The sequence below is a fragment of the Furipterus horrens genome, unplaced genomic scaffold, assembly GCF_987537825.1.
Source record: "Furipterus horrens unplaced genomic scaffold, mFurHor1.1.pri manual_scaffold_6, whole genome shotgun sequence".
In the NCBI taxonomy this organism is placed as follows: domain Eukaryota; kingdom Metazoa; phylum Chordata; class Mammalia; order Chiroptera; family Furipteridae; genus Furipterus; species Furipterus horrens.
In genome coordinates this window covers 14708804-14728126 of record NW_028327176.1, presented here as the reverse complement: position 1 = coordinate 14728126, position 19323 = coordinate 14708804, and the positions used below count along the sequence as shown (strand labels likewise).

Here is a 19323-nt window from a genome sequence, read left to right as displayed (position 1 = left end):
TGACCTCCGGGTCCTCACATGCATAGCAATTGCTCTCCCTAACCTCCTGGATGATTCCCTAATGGTCACATTCAATGGGCCCTTCCCGTCCTGTTCCACCCAACCTGTGTGCTGAACTGACACTTCTGATCACTCCACTCTCTTGGATTTGCTGGCACCCAGGCCCCGGCCTCCCTGCCTCCCCACTGTCCTTGCTGTGGGCACACTCTTGTGGCCGGTCTTCTCATGGACGGCGTTGACTCCTGGGGCTCCACTCACCTTCTGGGGCTTCCAGGCATGTGTGAGCACGTGTCGGGGGATGGAAGAGGAAGAGTCCAGACCTGGTATCAATGAGCAACTACTATGTACCAGTAATAGTCTTAGATCATTTTTATAGATGACTTTATTTAATCCTAACAATGCCCTTTATTAGGACTTTTTTCCCCCCTCAGATCAAGAAACCAAAGCTCAGAGGAATTAAATAAATTTCCCAAGTTCATGCAAGAGTGTCAAGGGCAGGCGTCCGACCCAGCTGTCTGACCCCAAAGCCAAAGTTGTAGGTGTCCCAAGGGGGCCTTTCAGGAATATTCCAGACCCTGGTGTGTGGGATGGGAGGGGTGCCTGGATCTGAACTTCTCTTCAGAGGGTTTTTCTAGGGTAGATATATTCTGGGGTTCAAAAACTAGGTTCATTAGCTTTTCTCACTTTCCCCTCCTTTTCTCTGCTCACCTTGACTTGGGCTCTAGTGTTCCCACCAGACACGTCTGAGAGAGGAGAACTCTGACTTTCTGGAATCCCCATCTCTCGGAGGTCTCTCCAGTGTCACCCCCACATGAAGAGAAGCTGAGGGGGCGGCAGCCCTGGGAGCGGGGCAGGTAGGGCTGTGTGTCAGGACTGGGGCCTCTCTCCTCCTGCCCTCTGGGCCCTGACCCTTCCTCCCTGCTCAGAGCCTGGCCCTTGCCCTCCTGTCCAAGCGCCGGTCTCTCGGGATGGGTCTCTGCCAGCTCCCTGGGAAGCCAGTGGACATGGAGCAGGGCCCTGCTCCCCGTGGGCTGTGCAGGGCACAGAGGGGGCTGGGACTTTTGTCCTTGGGGCCGACATTCTTGACTGGGCCAGTCATCATTTTCGTTTCCTTTCGACTTGAAACCTGAGTCCCTTCTGTCTCCGTTTCCTCATTCCTGTGGTACTGGTCACCATGGAATCCCTGTTGTCATAGCTTTACTGGAAGGTGTGGATGGCGTTCAGTGACCTCTGGCCGCCCTGTTCCCTGAGCTGGAAAACTGAGGCCGAGGGTGGAAGAGCCACCCAGCTTGGGCAATCCAGAGCATCAGGGACTGAGGACAGAATCCTGGTCCCCAGACCCCCTGACGGTCAGCCCTTTAGGTCAGAGCCTGGCTCTCCCAATAGGGAACAGCCACTCCTTGGTGCCCAGCAGAGTGCTGGGGGCACATGGGGGCTTATAGTCCATTGTGCCTTGGGGGTCAGGCTCTAAGTGCTGTCCACACTGAACCCCAAAGCAGTGTCTGCATTTGAGCTGAAATTTCTGACTCCAGTTTTTAGAGTTTGGACGTGGATCTTTCAGTTCCTACCAAGTCTTGGGTCAGGGATTTCCTGGGGAGGGGCCACCTATTGCTCTTACATAAGACATAGAGATGGCTGTTTGTCTATGTGCAGCGGCAGCCACCTCCCCTTGGGCGGTGCCGGGGAGATCCTGCACTTTGGACCTTGAGGGTCTGAGAGGTCAAAGGCATAGATCCAGAGAGGGGGCAGGCCTCAAAGGGGCTCTGTCTGCTGGGTGCCTTGGCAAGCTATGGAGGGGACCCAGGATTCCTTTCTGTACTGCCGGTGTCCCTCAGAGTGTGGGGTAGTGTGGGCTCTTGGCTGGTGGCCATTCCGCCTGCTGAGAAGTATGTGGTGGGCGGGGAGGGGGACAGTCTTTCCCAGAAGGCCCTTTGCCATAGAGGTGGCCACTGAAGCCCATGCCATCTGTGCTCTCAAGCAGCTCCAACTCCTTTTTTCAGCCTTCAGGAGAGTGACCACTTTGGGGAAACTGAGGCAGAAATAACCACTTTGACAGCTGAAAGCGAGAAATAGGACTGGGATCTTATTATAAAGTGAACCCCAAACGCATCGCCCAGTGGTTCTCAATCCTATTTGAACATCAAAATCACTCAAGAGTTAATGGAAAAAAACCAAACAGATCTCTGTGGCCTGCTCCCTAGAAGACTAATTCATAGGAGCCCAAGGTAGGGCCTTGGAATGTGTCATTTTAATCCGTCCCCAGGTGGTTCTGAGCTGCAGCCGAGGTTGCGACAAGAGCTGTAGCTGACTAGCGCTTGTCTACATAGAAAGTGCACGGGAAGTCCACACTCCGGTTCGTTGTAGGGGCCTGCGGCTCTCGCTGCCCCCAGACCCACCACTCCAGCTTGTTTGTCTTAATTCAGCTGTGGAAGGGCTGTCCTCTTCTGGAACGTTCCTGCTGGCCTCTGCCGGGAACAGCCACCCTACCCATCTCTTGTCCCTTCCCCAGCTCACTGGGGTTGTGGGGGGGGTGTTGGAACCACAGAGGGGACTCTTTTGCCACCTTGCTTGGGAGAAGTGCTGGCGTCTCCTGGATATGCTGGCTGCTTGTCACCACCATGTGGCCAAATCCTTGCCCCGTCGTCAGGAGACAGGGAGTTGTTGTCTCCCCCTGGGTGTGAGGAAAACTCTCTTCAGACAGAGAACCCGCGTGGCTTAGGTCCTAAGCGGTGAGACCAGGTGCGGGCTGGGCTGGCAGCTCTGTTTGGCCAGAAGCGTTGCCAGGAGCTGCTCTGTCCCCGGGGGCCTGGGTGGCGCTGGTGGCAGGCGGCTTTCCAGACAGAGGGCAGGTTCTCTCAGTTCCTGCGCTGGGGTTTCTTGCTCAGCCAAAGGGAGTTGGCGCTGCATCCTGCCCTGTCCCCAGATGACACTCGAGGGAGCTACCCCAGAGAAGAGCTTGGTGGCCTTTTCGATGCAGATGCGGCCTTTACCCCTGATGTATCACTGACCGGCTCTGGCCTCCTGTCTTCCTTCCACCTGTCAGGGGAAAGTGCTCGCTGTCATCTCAGCAAAGCACTTACAGGACTGTGGGAAGTCACGGAGTCTGCGGTGAGACCCCTGTCAGGTAGAGTGGAGTCAGGGTGAAGATAAGAGCTGATGATGGCCCCTGAGGTTCACGGAAGGCTGGGTGGAGTCAAGGTTTGGTTTGGCAGTGAGGGGAGAATGAAGGCCAAGAGCTCCAGGCAGGCAGAGGCAGGCACGCCCTGAAAGAAAGCTACAGAGCGGGTTCCTGGGACAGGCCACCAGAGACCCGAGAGGTGATCGGGGTCACAAAGGCCAACATTCCTCTTGAGCTTCCAGGGCATCCGGCAGAGTAACGGTTTCTGCAGAAATCAGAAACTGATGGAGAAACCATGTCAGACCAATACCCCCCTCCCCCACTGCCCTTGATAAATCCCTCCATCCCTGCGACCCTAAAGTATCGATGCCAAAGCCAGGTCTGTGGGTCTCCTTGACACTCTTCATAAGGAGGTCTGCCCGCAGGCATGTGGCCTTCACAGCTGAAAACTTTGAAGTCGTCAGAGAGGCCAAATGTCAGAAAAGAACCGTCCTTTGGTCCGGAGGCAGGTTTTACTATAGAATGCTTTATGGAGCTCCTACAGGCGTTCTGGGAAGCATTTAAAAAGCATTTGCTCTCTGTGTACTGACCTCTCTCTGCCCCTCCCACCAGCGGTCCCTGGATGTTTACAGGTTGGGGTCCTTGGGCCCTTGAGAGCTGTACTCACGGCCAGAAAGTAGCTGCTGCCTCTGGACAACCTTGCGGGCCCCTTCCCCACGCAGGGCATGGGCAACCGTGATGCTGCCCCCCCAGGTAAGCAGCATCAGCAGATGCCATGGGCCAGGATCTTCCTCGGACTCCCCTGGGGACTGGGCTCTGCCTAGGAGATGTAGCGGGAGGCCGGCCTCCATCCCGTTCCAGCTCTCCGCGGGCTCCCGCGTGCTGTCTGAGGGCTCCTGGTATGGGGAGGAACCCAGAATGTTCTGGGGATGCAGCCAGCGCCCCACCTCCTCTCTGAGCTGGGGTCCGGCTGAGGGGCTGCCCCCTTCTGTGGTGGGAGAATGAGGATGGGCAGAGGACATAGGGCTAGGGTCTCAGGGAGGGCCACGTGTCCCAATTTCCTCAACTGACAAGACAGGAAACTTAGTGCCACACCAGACCCTGCGGAGCACTGGTTTGTTGTGGGGAAGTGGGAGGTGCTGAAGGCTTCAGAAAACTCGAGAAATCTAGAAACAGAATGAAGATGTGATCATATGAATCTCTGGTCCTGTTCAACACTCCTGTTTTACTGATCTGGGAACCAAGACTCACAGAAGTTAGCTTAGTTTCCCAAGGTCACAGGCGACAGAGACAGGGCGGGAGCCCAGACTCCTGACTCCTACTTTAGGGACCTTCCACCTTGGCGGTGGGTGTGCTGGATTTTCACCTGCATGGGGGCTTCTCCACGTGGTAGGTGAGGGCCCCACGAGTGGTCCCGAGGAGTGTGTGGAAGGGGCTGAGCCTTGAAGGGGCAGGACCATTGGTTCAGTTTGCAAACATTTAAGTGCCCGCTGGGCTCAGGCACTGCAAAGGTGAGTAGGATGCCCCAGCACCAGGCGGGGCGAGGCAAGGAGGGACGAATACCAGGCAGAGGTGGGCCTGGGTGCTGTGGGGGCGCAGGGGAGACGCAGGGCTTCTTAAAGGAGCCTACGCTTAGCTGAGTCTCCCCTCCTGTTTATGTGACTCTCAGCTCAGGGGTCCGGCCCCAGGAAGCCCTGCCGGTCCCCACCCCAACTGGGGCTCACTGCCCCCGCACTGCTATTGCTGGTTACTCATTGTCCCCCCACCAGACGTCAGGCCCCCCTGAGGACTGAGTCAGCCGTGCCTGGGCTGTATCACCAGCGACTGTGCAGGGCTGAGTTCCTGGCAGAGAAGCTCCTAATAAGCATGTGCCCTGGGATCTTGGTGCCGGGTGCTGAGCGGGGAACTCACGAGAGAAGATGAAGGGTCAGTGTGGGACCGCGAGGAGGTGCCCGGCCTCCCAGGAGAGGGCGGTTGAGCAGGGAATGGGTCTCTCTGCTCTGCCGCGGCGGGGGTGGAGGGGGCAGGAAGGTTAGAGCTAAAGACACAGGTTTGGGGGCTACTGCATGAGGGTGACCGTTAAAGGCATGACAGTGGAGGGGTGGCCCCGTGAGAGCAGCTGGTGTGAGTTGTGCAGGGGACAGAGGTGGGGACCAGAGGTGTGGGGGGAGGGAGCCCATGAGGAGGCTGAGAAGGAGTGCAGTGGTGGTGGGTCTGGAGCCAAGCGAGGAGGGAGAAGGCAGACGGGGTGTGAGGAGGGAGCGGCCAGGTGAGAGGCTGGGAAGAGTGGGGTGGGGTCATGGGCTTTGGGATGGCCATGGTGCCCTAGCCGGCTGGGCTGGGGGTGGCCAGCCCCCATCTGAGGGCCAGGCTCTGGTTTGCGGGGAAGGGCAGAGTGCTTGGGGCAGTCTGTTCCCCAGGGCTGGTCTCGGAGGACTCTAAGATGCCACCTTCCTGCGGTTCTGTCCCCAGCTGAGGTTCTGGGTCCAGTGGCAGTGTACTGTGGGAGTGTCCCTCGGACCAGCTCCGGGCCCCATGGACTCCCAGGTGGGAGCCATGACTTAAGTCTGCAGGCTGATGGAGAAGGTGAGATCAGAGGACTTGGCCTGGCATCTCACCAAACAGCTTTCAAGTGCCCCAGGCAGCCTCTCTGGGGCCTTTGGGCAGAGAAGGGGGGGATGCCACCTGGCAGCTGCCCCGTCAGGGCCGATGACTGCAGAGCAGGTGTGGAGCTCATCCTGGAGGGCAGAGAAGAATGTGTTTAGGTACTGACAGTGGCCTCAAGCTTCCAGCAGGTGTGGTTTTTACTGTGGTCGCTGCTGAAAATGCCCTTTGGTTTTAGGTGGGCTCTTTTAGTTCTTGGCCACAGAGGATGGAGGTTTTCAGAGGGGAGCCCTCAGAACAGGGACGTGGGCAGCTCCGCATGTGCCTAGCTCTCCTAGAAACCCGGCGGAAGCCCCCAGAGCACCCAGGAAGACAGGTCTGCTGTCTCTGCGTGGGGGCCTGGGCTGGTGCCTGGCCTCCAGGCTGGCGGTGGGGCAGTGGCACCTGTATCATGAAAGCTGCCAGAGCAGTGAGGTTCAGGACACCCACTCAGCCTCTCTGCTTCCAGCTGCAGACAATTTTCTCTGCAGAGCTCCAGGTCCAGTCTGGTGACTTGTCCTTTTGCAGGCCAGTCCCCTTGTAGGCCTGTGGCTGGCACCGAGGTCAGCTCCTCCTGGGTCTGGTGCCAGGACCAGGCCAGTGTCGGTGGCCTGGGCCTCAGGGTTGCACGGTTTTCATCAAGGGGTTCCAAGAAGAGGTGAGGTGTGACAGAGGCTCTGAAAGGGGGTCTGTTTGTGTGCACCCGCCCATCCCCCCACCCAGGGCCAGGCTCCTTCAAGGCCTCATTCAAACACTTCACGTGCCCCAGGCATCTTGTGGCTGCCTCTCTATGGCACGTCTCCCATCTTACCCTGTAATGAACCCGCCTATTTCTCTAATAGATTGAAAGCCTTTTAGTGATAAAGACTGTGGCTCACGCAAGTGGAATATAAATTAGATGCAATTCTACATTGTGTTTTATTCCTACGTAAATTGTCATAAGGGATAGGTTGGATGGAATTTTAAAATGGGATAATAGGCACTCTAAGATCCTAAAGAAGAAGAAAAAAAAAAAAAACTCTGGGGAGTTACTAGGTAGCAAATATGTTTCAGAATAATATTGTTAAAATGTTTTAATACCGAAGGAAAAAAAAAGATTCAGAAAATTTTAACATCTCACAAAGGTTCTGCTATATCTTTTCTATGTATTCTCATGGTAATATCATAAATTATTTTCAAATAACTTGTTCTAAGATAACATATTAACAAAAGGACCTCCATTAAAAAAAGAAGAGTGTGCCTCACACACCTCTGTGTCTATAGCCGCCTGGATGGTGCCTGGCCCATACTAGGTGCTCTAGGTGCTTTGTTGAGAGTAATTGGATAAGCTGGTGCCTGGGCAGGAGCATGATTAGCTCTGATTCGCATGAATCACCCTTTTCCATCCATGTCTGGTATATGTCCCTAAGTATTTATGGCCCCTCGTCTGTGCTGTGATAGGCTCCCTGTTGATGCCCCTTTTCACTCTCTAGTGACCTCATGACCGGGTCTTGTTCAGGTTAGGGGCTTCCTAGATGCTGTTGAATGAACGAGTCAGCCCAAGGACTGGCTGAAGCATTGAATGACGGCATCATTGAGTGACAGCCTGATGGTTCCAAGGAGGCAGCGCCAAAGAGTTTGCTGGTGTTTTGTGCCAGCCTGGGCTCTGTATGCCAAGACACTCTTGCCTCTGTTTCCCTCAGCTTCCCTCCAGGCAATGTCCAGCATCCTGGTGAAGAAGACATCACAGCTCTTGAGTGGGCATGGAGACCCCGGCAGCCTCAAGGTGGATGCTCCCCTGAAGGGCTGGCAGGCCAGGAATGGCCACCCCAGGAACCTCAGGGCCCTGTCTCAGGGGTCCCACTCCCTGGTGCCTCCCCCCTCGCTGGAGTCAGAGGCCAGCAGTGTGGCCCGGGACACTACCCAGATCAAGGACAAGCTCAAGAAAAGGAGGCTCTCGGAGGGCTTGGCAGCCTCTACCCAAGGTGAGCCCTGGGCCCTGCCCACCCACCTTCTGTACGCCCCAGGCCAGCCCTCGAATTGCCCCCTACTCTCTGAGTTCCTGGGACTAGCTTCTTCCCCATCCCCACCCCATACAGCCTCTCTGGATCCTGGGAGAGGTCCCAGAGGAGTTCCCCTGAGGAGTGCCCTCCCCCGGGCCACCTCTCAGAGGCTGCTGAGGGTGCCCAGGCCGATGCCGCCCATCCAGAGCATCCCGACCACCCCCGAGGCCAGCGGGACCAAGGAGAGGAGCCCGGACCAGCCTGGGGGCAGCCAGGCGCCCCAGGAGAGGAGACACGACGTCCAGGAGGTAAGGAGACTCGACTGCTCTGAGTCTTGCCTCTGTCCCTCTGTCTTTCCTTCCGTCCTTTATCAACCCCTGTTCCTGAGCCCCGAGCTTCTCCAGAGGCGTCTCAGGGATGGGGACACACAGGAGGGGCTGGGGCCCTCACCTCCTCTTCCCCACGCCATCCAAAGCCATTGTTGCTGGCCTGGGAGCCCTGGGTGGCTGCCCCCGAGTTCCTGAGCTGTCACTCAGGCAGAGGCTGTGTGACCATCTGTCATTCACCTGGTGGCCCCCAGGCCTTCTTTGGTGTAAATGCTCCAGAATCCCTCATGCCCCTGACCCTTTCCATTTTAGGCAAGGCTTGGAGCAGAAGGGAATAATGCTGGGTCAGGACTCAGGAGTTTGGGCTCTGGTGTCTACTCTGCTTCTCACTGGCTGTGTGGCCTTGGCCAAGTCAGTGCCCTCTCTGGGCCCCAAGTTTGCATGTCTATAAAAAGAGAGGATTGGACCAGATGCTTTTGAAGCTCCCTTTCAGCTCTGATGTTCTAGGATTTTTCGGAAAGGAGAGGAACAGAAAAACAATAATAACAGGAAAAAGGGGCTGAAGCAAGGGTGAGGGGACCCCTAACCAGTCTTGTCATGTGGAGTGGTGAGGAAGCAATGAGCTTCCCGGGCGTCCCAGGGTTGTGTGGCTGGGAAGAGAAACCAGAGGACACTTCCCAGTGCCACCGCCCAGGTGCCCCCTGATAGGGGTGACCACCCTGGTGAGGGGCCGAGGCAGTGAGTGTCCAGAGGATTTTTCTGTGGGCCAGAGCCTTTCCCTACCTCTGCTCCCAGGCGCAGATCTCCCGGCAATACCTGCATTGCAGTGACCAGAAGATGTACAAATCACTGGGGGGCACTGTGATCCCACCCATCCCAAAGGCGGAGGTGCCCGCCGGGACCTCCTCCTGCACACGTGGCTCCCTTCCCAGCCTCTTGCCCCCAGGCCAGGATGTCCTCATGGGCCCAACGGCCCCCCCGACACGGTAAGCAGCCCTAAATCAAAACCACCATGCAATCCTCTCTTCTTCTATCCCCCCAAGATCTGCTTAGGGTCCCGGTGGCTGAACCTTCAGGCCAGGGCAGGGCTCTGGGGCACCGGGCGTGTGAAGGACAGGGTCCCCCACCCATGAGCTGGGGAGGCTGCAGCGTTGTTTCCCTGCTCTGGTCCTTGACTCCCCCTAGCCTCGACCTCCCACCAGTTTCCTGGTGTGTGTGGTTGCTACAGTGAGGAATAAAATAGAAATCATTTTAAAATTCTGTGGAATTCCTGGTAGCTCTCTGGTATTATGTAGTCTCTTAATAAATGGATACTACAAATACGAGCATTATCCTGTGTTTGAGGCTGCAAGCAGGGGTTGGGCCACAAAACTTTGAAAGGGTCTTCATACCCCAAAAGGGTTAGAAACCAGTGGGGCAAGCTCCCTGTGTTGTAATGGACTTGGGTTTATGGAGTGTAAGTGGGGACAGACAGTGCTCTGCGGACAGACAGGCACACACCTGCGGTCAGTCCAGACTGAAGTCGGAGTGAGTGTGTATGACAGAGAGAGACAGAGAGGCAGAGACAGAGACAGAGACAGAGACAGAGACAGAAGGGCTCACAGCCTGGCTCCCCCAGCAGAGGTCACGGTCAATTTCCTGCTGTGACTTACTTCTCTCCCATTTCACTGGGGCCTGAGGTACTGAATTCTTCCATCTCTCTCACGCCCTTTACTCCCTGTGTCTCTCACGTGGCCTTCCCTCTGTCTGCACCCATGTCCCCATCTTTTCCCAGCCCCGTGGACCTGCTCCTGGATTGGAGCTCTCTGCTCGATTCTCACAGTGGTCTGCTCCACCACCTCCACTTCCTCACCGTCAGGTGCTCCCTCCTTCTTTCCTGCCTGGACGTCTGCCCCTTTCTCCCCTCTGAGTGGCGTTCTTGGTGGCTAGAATGACTCTAGCTCCAGACCAGTCGCCTTTCCTTCCATCACGTTGCTCTGAGCTGCTGATGCCCTGGAACTCTTCTTCTGCTTCTCCCCTTCCTCACTCCATGCCTGCTTCTCGACCTTCCAAGCAGTCTCCTGTGTACCCTCTTTTATCCATCTCTTAAATGTGGCCATTTCTGAGCTGGGAGGAGACTTAAGCCTGGCCTGCTGCAGGTCACAGCGGGGGATGGACCTCCTCTAAGATTGAGCAGTTTCCACGGAGAGACTGGCTTCCTGGGGAGTCGAGAGTCCCTGCAGCAAGGAAATGAGGCTCAGAGCTGTGTCTGGACGCCCAACCTGACCTTGAGTTTGTGGGAAGAGCTGCATTACTGTAGCTTTGAACCCCTGGCCAAGAGCCTCTTTCCAGGGCCCCCTCCACAGGGGCCTCCCCCTCGGCTGTCACCTGTGCCTGAGCGACCCACCCAGGGCTCCTCACAGTGGCAGTCATTGCTGACGGTGCTTTTTTCTCCCCCATTCTTTTAAGATTGGTTCGGGAGAGTGGGCCTCGGGAGAAGACCCCTAAACCTCTGGGTATGTACTCTCCATGTGCACCCCCACTTGTCATTCAGCTCTTGGGTTCCTATGCTGGGCCATGGGGTCAGAATTAGGACCAGAATGGACCTGGGAGCAGTTGGACCACAGCCCCTCACGTCACAGATGGGGACGCTGATGGCAGCTGTCATGCCACACTGGTGGCTCCTGCTTGTGCCAGCACATTGATGGGCACCAGTGAGGGGAGTGTCACAACGACCCAGCTGAGAGAGGGGACGCTGTTCCCGTTTGGCTGAAGGAGGAATGACTGAGGCTCAGGGAGCCGGCCTTGCCCTGGTCTCAGAGTGTGGAAGGCAGCCAGCCTGTGACATTGCACACGGATCTGCGTGGCTCCCACGCTGGTGCTCCTGCACACGGCACGGCTGCCCCTGCGCTGTGTGAAGCAGGTAGAGGAGAGTATTCCTCACCAGGCAGAGAGAGGAGTTAACCCTCATCCCACAAACCCCCAAGTCAGTGAGAAGGTTTCAGTGCCAGGGGAATAGGGCCAGCGGGACTGGAAGGGAGGCAGGCTTTAGATGGGGGAGGAGGAGGCTCTCCGACCTGATGACCCATCTGTGGAGAGGCGGGCGAGGTAGCTGGAACCTGAGCCCTGGGCAGGTTAGGCAAGGGGACCTGGGCAGAGCACTCTGAGCCCGGCCCCACCAGCAAGAGGGATAGACTCCTAGTCCAGCTTCCTGGCAGGTCCCTGTCATAATCAGCTCAGCAGCTGGGTCCGTTGGCAAGGGGCAGGCTGTTGCCCAAGAGGCCCCAAGGGTCAGGATGTGCAGCTGGGCCAGGGAGGCAGGCCTGGCACAGAAACCTCTGTGGTAGCTGTGTCTCCTCCCTTCCCAGGCCGGGCTGTGGCAGGGTGAGCTCAGGCAGTCTGGTGTGACACGCCCTGGTACCTGAAGCGTCCCTTAGAGCAACCCTGAGAATGCCGGTGTGGGGGTTGGGGACAGGAGATCCCAGTCCATAGCCACTCCCTTGTCTGCCTGACTACCTGCTGCTTGAGGAACCAGGTCCCCAGGGGCCTGGGGGTGGGGCAGGCTGCTTGGACAAGGCTTTCTAGGGTGTCTCCTGGAGATATAGGTGAAAAGGGGAGGATTCAAAATAGCAAAGTCCTTAAAGAGCTCTCTGATGCCCCAGCTGGCAGCTGTAAGACAGCCCAATACACGTAACGCTCCTGCTAGAGAGGGGCCATGTGGTATTGTCTGAAGCTGAGGGCTTCCCCAGACCTCGTGGCTTCCTGCAGTCCTTGCCCTGGTCAGCTGGCACCAGGGCACCTGTGCGCTCTGCCCCACCTCTTACTTCTGGGCAGAAGGAAACCTAGCCAGCTGCTCCTTCTTGGCCATTGATCCTTGTCCAGGGTCTTGGTTGCTCCTTGCACCAAGCAGTGGGAACCTTCCCAGGAGGCATGGGCCAGGCAAAGGACCAGGGTGACCTGGGAGCCCTGCAGGGCCCCAGACTCAGACATCCTTTCCAGCCTTAGACAGCCCCAGATGGTGGCCCCCAACCCAGCGGACCCATGACCTGCAGGTTCTCCCAAGGGTGGTGAGCTCTAAGTTTTGTGAGCAGGAGAAACTGGTTAATATTTCTTTCATTAAAAGAAAACCAATGAACCTACCCTTGCCCTGTTTCCATGATAAGAAATGTAGTTTTAAAATTATTTGATTGGGAAAATACAGAATGACGAAGAAATATGGTGGATTTGATGTCATTTGGAAATGAGTTTGAGTCACAAGAGCATCTAAAGGTCGCTGGGTCTCAGCTTTCCCGTCTATAAAGTCGGAGGATGGGATTAGCACCAGTTCTCTCGTCCCTTCGTGCTGTGCCACAGCCTCAGACAGGTGACGCTGGTATAAAATGGTCCGTGACCTCATTTTATTTTTTCCTGAGACACATACCTCCCAGGTAAGGTGGATTTATAGTCCCAGGAAATATCATAGACCACTTAGGTAACAGATCAGGTGGCCCTGTTTCTTGCCCAGCTCCCTCCCCACCCTTCCTTGTATTAGAATAAAGTGTGCAACAATTATTGAGTAAAGGAATGAATGGGTGAATGGATGGATGAAAGGCAGAGGATATTGGTCTTCGGACAGCCTGTGCTATGCCTGTCGGGCATCCTGTAGAGTAAATTGAACTTGGTCTTTCTCCATCCAGGAAGTGGTGAGCAGAAGAATTGAGGGTGGAGGGCTTATGCCGTGAAATGTTACATCAGTCCCAGGTCTCTGCCCAAGGGGACAGCTGCTGCTTTGGGGTGCTGCTGGGTGTCCTCAGCTGCCTTCTTGTTCTTGACCCCTCAGAGCCAAAACCTTTGGCCCCGCCCATCAAAGGCAGGCCTGCTGCCCCTGAGAAGCCTGCTCTGCCTTCGTCTTGGTCTGCTCCTACACTGACAGTCTTCTCCTCCAGCCATGCTGAGGAAGCCCACGCCTTGCTAAAAGAAGAGGACCAGAAGGAGAGCAGCACCAAGGTATCTGGAAAGTGAGAGGAGGAGGAAGTCGGGGTCAGAGTGCACCAGTGTGTTTCTGAAATATACCAGTGTGGGCCCAGCCTGAGGAAAGCAAGGAAGAGCCTTGTGGCAGCTTCCCCGAGAACCTGTATCAGATGGCCTTGGGGAGAAGGCTAAGAAAAGAGGAGAAAGGAGAGAGAGGAGAAGGGGTGATCGGGGGCTGGGCGGAGGGAAGAGTGCAGGGGGAGCTGAGGGCAGCGACGAGGGCGGGCGGAAGGAGGGCGTGTGTGGCTCAGAAGGAAGCAGGATGTGAAGGAGAGTACAGAGGGGCTTAGGTGAACCAACCCCAGTAATTTGAACCAACACCCAAGATAGCAACGGAGAGGCAGCTGACTGAGACAGATTTGAGCCAAAGGCTGCGCTTGACAGGCTGACAAATAGCTTGCACTTCTAAGGTGACCTTGGCGCAGACACCTCTCTTCCAGGGCCTGAAAGAATCGAGTAACGCTGGGACCGTTACTGTGATGAGGGCTCATGCTCCTCCTTTGAAACACAAATGTAAAAGTGCAATAACGACATCTTGAAGGCCTACTGTGTGCATGTGCTCTGTTAGGCCTGCGATCCAGGGATGACAATGCTCATGCCCAGGCCCACAGTCCTCCCGCTGCAGCAAGGGCAGCAGACCATGAGACAGAGGAAGAATGACCCAGTGCTGTGAGATGATCCCATCCCCCACCTCACCTTTGCCACGCACGCCCAAGGTCGCACCGAAGGCCTTGGCGCTGCAAATAACCCCGCCCCCACCGGCCCCTCAAGTTCGGGCATCCCACTCGCTCACTGCCATCTCCTGCTGCTCTCGCTCAATCCATCTGCTCTTCCAACTCTAGCATTTTGTTCCTTCTCTTGCAAAAACAATATTCTCCTTGAAATTGGGTCATTCCTATGAGCACCTTAGCTCTCTGTTATTTCTTTCATCTTAGCAAAACAGATCGAAACCAGAACACCTCTCTGGAAAGCCAGAACCCATTCTCCCCTGAGTCCACCGCAGCCAGGCCTTGGTCCCCAACGCCCCACTGAAACTGCCCACATCAAGGCCACTGATAGCCTGAGTCACCTTCCCGGGGTGGCACACCACAGCCCTCTTTTAACTTGACCCATGAGCAGCCTTTTTAGCTCATTCTACTTGAATTCCCCACCTAGGGATGGAGATTTCTTCCTTGGTTCTCTGCCTACATCGAAGGCAGCCCCTTCCCAGTCCTTCCTGGCGGGTCCTCTTCACATTCCTGACCTGTACTTGCTGCAGGCCCCGGAGCTCAGACCTCTGGCCTCTGAGCATTTACACTGACCCTGTGACCTCATCCAGCCTGAGGCATTAAGTACCATCTCTATGCCAGGGACTTCCAAGTGTCCCTTCCAGTCCAGACCTTCCCCAGACATCAAGTAGCAGTTAAATTATATATATAACATATAATGTATATAACCCTAAATTACATATAAATATTATATATAGAAATTATAGATATATAATATATAGAACCCTAAGCATATATATATAAAAGCATGGATAGATACTCACCATCCCCATTTAGGTATCTAATTATCTTTCAAACTTAGCTTGTCCAAAACTCAACTGTTGAAACCTTACCCCCCAAAACCGCTCTTTCTCAGTGTCCCCTCTCTGAGTGGAAGCAAAAAGCAACTTCAGCTGCTCGGCTACTCCGGCCAAAAGTCCTGGGACCATCCTTGCCTCCTCCTTCTCCCTCATCGCACACCTCACACATCAGTAAGAGCAGTGAGCTCTACTTTGAAACAGTCTAGAACTGGCCAGTCTGCCATCCCTGTTCCTGCTCCCTCGCACAAGCCCGGCACCCCATTGCATGGGGGCTCTTGGTTCTATTTTTGCAACTTCTTGTGAGTCTTAAATTATTTCAAAATAAGTTATAAAAAGCAACACTAAGAAGTCCCCTCCCCCAGTGGAAGTCAGATCATGTCACTCCTCTGCGCAGAAGCTCCAGTGGCTTGCTCTGTCCTTCCAAGGAAAAGCCCAAGTCCTCAGCATGGACCGCCAAGCCCAGTGCATGCCCACTCCTGCCCTTACCCCGCCACCTCCAGCCCACATCCCATCATCCTCGGCCTTGGGTGCTCCAGCCAGTGTCCTCCTCGCTGCTCCCTGCACGCCCAGTGCAGTCCAGCCTCGGGGCATCCACAGTCACTGTTCCCTCTGGTGGAACACTTCTTGAATTCTGCATGCCTTCCTGCTTCGCTTCATTTACTTCTCTGCCTACACACCACCTCCTCAGTTAGTGCCCCTGGGCCCTCCTACCTCAAACAGAAGCCCCATCACCCTCTGTCCCTTACTTTCCTGCTCTGATGCATTGCCTGTCCTTAGAGACTGGTCTGTGTGTTCTTTGTCGCTTGGGTGCCCCACTCCATGGCAGCTTATTGGGAGTAAAGATTTTGTCATTTCGTTTATTCTCAGAACAGTGATTGGCACATGATTAAATGAACGAAGGTATAGAAAGCACAGTTGGGTCCCCAGGGGTAATGGAGTTTGCCTTGACCTTGTGCCAGATCCAGGTTACCATCTCTAAGTCCGCCCAGGAGAAGATGCGGTTGAAGCAGATGAAGGAGACGGAGTTGTTCCAGAGAACGAAGGAGCCAGAGAGGGAGCGGGAGCTCATATCCCAGAGCCTGGGCGCCCGGAGGACCTTCCTGAAGGAAGGTACTGGGGACCCGGGGCGGATTCCCTCAGGCTGGGGAGACTCCTTGGCCAACACCTTGGCCAAAAGAGAGGCTGCCGCAGCGCCCACCTGGTGTGGACAGGGAGCCACACCTGTTCTCTCGGGCCCATTTCCAAAGGAGGACACTGGGGCCACGGGACAGACACAACTGGCTCCATCCTAGGACTCTCTCTGCCCCCACAGGCCTCCTTCCCCTCCGGAGCAGGGGTACCCCGTCTCTGCCCACGGGGGCAAGCAGCCCGCGCAGAAACATTGGCGTCCACCTGAGGAAGCGAGCCAGCCGGGCCTCACTGCCCAGCATCCCTGTCAGCAAGCAGGAGCCCAGCTTTGCCCGCCATGCTTCAGGTGGGGCCCAGACGGCTGGCGGGGTGCACGTGTCCCTCTAGCTGGGCTGCCTTGCAACGCTGTGAGCATGGCAAAGGTGAACTTGTCTGCTCTGCTCTGTCCATGTTAGGGTAGGGATGGTGGTTCCCTCACTAGAGAGAGGAACAGTCTGGGAGTCAAAGCATCTATGGGCCAGGCTGGGGACCCACGGGATGAGCACTGGGTTTGTGGATGGGTAACAGGTACACCCAGCCTATGTGGCACATCCTGAAGGACTCAGATGCACCAGGGCCACAGATGCTAGGAAACAGCATTCACAAAAGTAGCTGCAAACACCAGGGAGAGGGAGAGATAGGGTTCTGGGAAGACGCTGGGTTTCTGCCTGTGGCCTCATAAGATGTCAGGGCTGTACAGTGCTGGGTACAGACTGGATCTGAGGACCCAAAGGTTCTATGAGATGTTTGGGATGGGGCCAAGGGAAGCTCTGTCACTATTCTGCCAGAGGAATGTCTGTTTTGCTTTGCTCTTTTGTATACTGAGCATTTCACTTAAAGGGATTTTGCTACTAAGGGACATTGGAAACCACCAACCTGTCAGAGTTTCATTGATGGTAGAGCAGAGCATTGTTTTTGTGCCAGAAATAATGCTGACTCACTTCCTTTTCCATTCTCCTTCTGTCTGGGTGAGTCATCAAGTTTGCCTTAGCTTGTCTTTAAGACTTACAAACACCCTGTCCTCTTTAAACAGAGATCTTGCTTCAGGCTTGAGACATCAGAAGCGGGCTGCAATTTATAGCTGGAGTTTATGATATTCTTTTATTTTTGCTGTGAATATTTACCATATTTTATGAAAGATAACATTAGTTTACCAATTATGGTGGTGACATAAATTTGCCTTCGAAATAAACATATGTAAGATTTGAAAAGTGGTTTAATTTGAAGAAAAACACCATGTAAATAAAAGTACAGGTAATTAAGAGATATGGCAAAAACAAACAAACAAAAACCCATGCAAGTGGTAATTGAATGTTGATACTTGGGAAATATTGATCTATCTAACCCGCCCTACCAATTTTATACAGCAGAACTGAGACTCAGAGACTCAAGGTCATCCAAGGCCACTCAAGGCGATGGTGGCCCATCGGGACTAAGACTTTGGCTAATGACTCTTGCGCAGTGCAGAGCTGAGAAGAGAATGCAGGAAGGAGGTCTTTGCGTTTGGCTTTAAGTACAGGGCTGCCCCTGGACTCCAACTTTCCCAGGACCTCCTGGGCCTGCAGAGTGAAAATCATGGCAGGGGAGATGAAGTGGGACTGGCAGGGAGAGCTCTGGATTCGGACACCTCCTTGTCCAGGCCCCGCTGCTACAGGACCCAGGGACCATTGTCAGAAGGGGTGGGTGCGAGGGCCGAGAGCAGAGCTCGCTTCCGCCACGCCTCAGTTCGGTGACTTGCACATTGGCTGAGATCGAGGGCCGCGAAACTGCCTTCCTGTTGTAGGACTTCACGATTCTAGCATCTGGCCCCAAAGACGGAGCCTAGAAAACATGATCTGATTTTTAAACAGCTCCCTGTTTATTGGCAGTCCCGCAAGCGTGGCCGTATCTTGACCGCAGGTGCCTTGCTGCTTTTGTTGTTCCCGGCTTCCTCTGGCCACATCCCTTGACAGACCACTGGCCTCACCCAACCACAGATAGGGCAGGGTTGGGGGTGCATTGCTGTCTGGTTGGGTTTAATCGCATCGGAATCCGGTAGCATATCACAGGCTAGTTTGTTTATACAATAAGATTTAGGTCGGCAAAGGCAGGAACGGAAGAGTCAACAACAGGTAGAGGTTGGTAGTCTGTGTGGCTCCCCAGGCAGCGGAGCCCAGGCACAGGCTTCTGAGCCCTCCCCAGCCCCTTCTCCCTGATGGCCCTCCACCCCCAGGTGGGCTCAGTGCTGCAGGCCAGGCCTTGGGTCCTCCTGGGGAAAGCCCCCCTGTTCCTCTTCTTTTCTGTATGTGCAGCTAACTCGCTACCTGCGGTGCTAACTTTGGGGTCCCCTGAGTGGGAAGAAGAGGAGGACGAGATGGATCTTCAGGCCTTTAAGGAGCTAAGGCCTTTCTCGAACCCAGAACTGGGGTTGACAGATGCCCTCCGGTGCCTCGACAGCAGTGACTGGTGAGGGGACATCTTCCCCTCTGTGCGCTGTGGCCAGGGGAGCTGCAGAATTGCTCCTGCCCCTGGCTGCCCTCCTCCCCCACTGCAAGGGCCTGGCCCCGGGAACGGAGGGGGTGTGCATGTGTGAGTCCAGCCTCCTGTGTCTGCTCTGTGACCTCCTACAGCTCGGTGGCACAGCCGAGCCAGGCGTGACAAGTATCGTGTGGCTCCACACTTCTCTAGGGGGCCTTAGATGGGTCCCAGTCCTTTATTTCTTTGCATCAAGTTCAGTCTGCTCCAGTGGTCCTACCACTGCCCTGGTGGACACATAATCTTAGTCATGAGCTGAACCATGGCTTGAGGTCCCTCCCTGTTCCAGAACCTTCTCTTGAGGGCACCAGCAGCCTGTGGCAGGTGTGCTCTCAGGGTCGGGGGATGAGCTTCTCTTTTAGGTGAGGCTGAGCCAGGGGCCCCCTAAAATGGCTTTTACCGGACCATTAAGATTTCAGCCTGCGTGTTACACCAGGCAAGCCTACATTTGGGGCTGTCAGACCCTACCCTGCTCTGGTGAGATGAGGGCGGCCAGGTGGGTGCCCCTGGTTTGCAGAGGGAGCAGCTCCTCCTGCCCCACCTGCCTGTGACAGGGCCTGGACTTGCTTCTCAGGCACATGAAGGAGAAGGGCCTGAGGAGCATGCGGCACCTGGCAGCCTGTCACTCGGAGGTCCTCGCAGGGAGGCTGCACGAAGTGTCCTTGGCAGTGACTGGGGAGGTGAGGCCTCCCAGACCGCCTGTGTCCTGTGCACCCTGCCCACCCCCAGCCAGTCCCCCTTCCCTGCGGCTGCTGTTCAAAACGCGTCACATAACAGCCGCGGAGGTGTCCACGGCTCCTTGGAACAGGAACGTCTCCTACTTGTTTCTCAGCCCTCAGCCGCTGAGGTGGGAGGTAGCCACCCATTTCTGATTGGAAGACTGAGGCCTGGGGTGTCCTTATTCCTCTGTCACAGCCCTGCACTGTCCCCTGTACTCAAGATGCCAGAGGAGCTGTGGAGTGTTCTGGGCCAGGTCTCCAACTTCAGGGCGGTTGTAGCATTCCAAGCTCTTTTTCC

At 55.5% G+C, this 19323-nt stretch overlaps 1 protein-coding gene across 1 annotated transcript in view; it reads left to right on the top strand.

Moving 5' to 3' along the window:
• The first annotated feature begins 3682 nt into the window (after window positions 1-3682).
• Window positions 3683-19323, top strand: part of TOGARAM2 (TOG array regulator of axonemal microtubules 2) — a 36877-nt gene continuing 21236 nt past the window's right edge. Inside the window, exons 1-11 of the mRNA XM_090280181.1 lie at window positions 3683-3871; window positions 5591-5704; window positions 7444-7725; window positions 7840-8051; window positions 8865-9055; window positions 10518-10564; window positions 12868-13034; window positions 15585-15735; window positions 15938-16099; window positions 18084-18237; window positions 18881-18986. Coding sequence (XP_090136307.1) covers window positions 3844-3871; window positions 5591-5704; window positions 7444-7725; window positions 7840-8051; window positions 8865-9055; window positions 10518-10564; window positions 12868-13034; window positions 15585-15735; window positions 15938-16099; window positions 18084-18237; window positions 18881-18986 — 1614 coding nt within the window. The 5' untranslated portion in view covers window positions 3683-3843. The remainder of the gene's footprint in view (window positions 3872-5590; window positions 5705-7443; window positions 7726-7839; window positions 8052-8864; window positions 9056-10517; window positions 10565-12867; window positions 13035-15584; window positions 15736-15937; window positions 16100-18083; window positions 18238-18880; window positions 18987-19323) is intronic.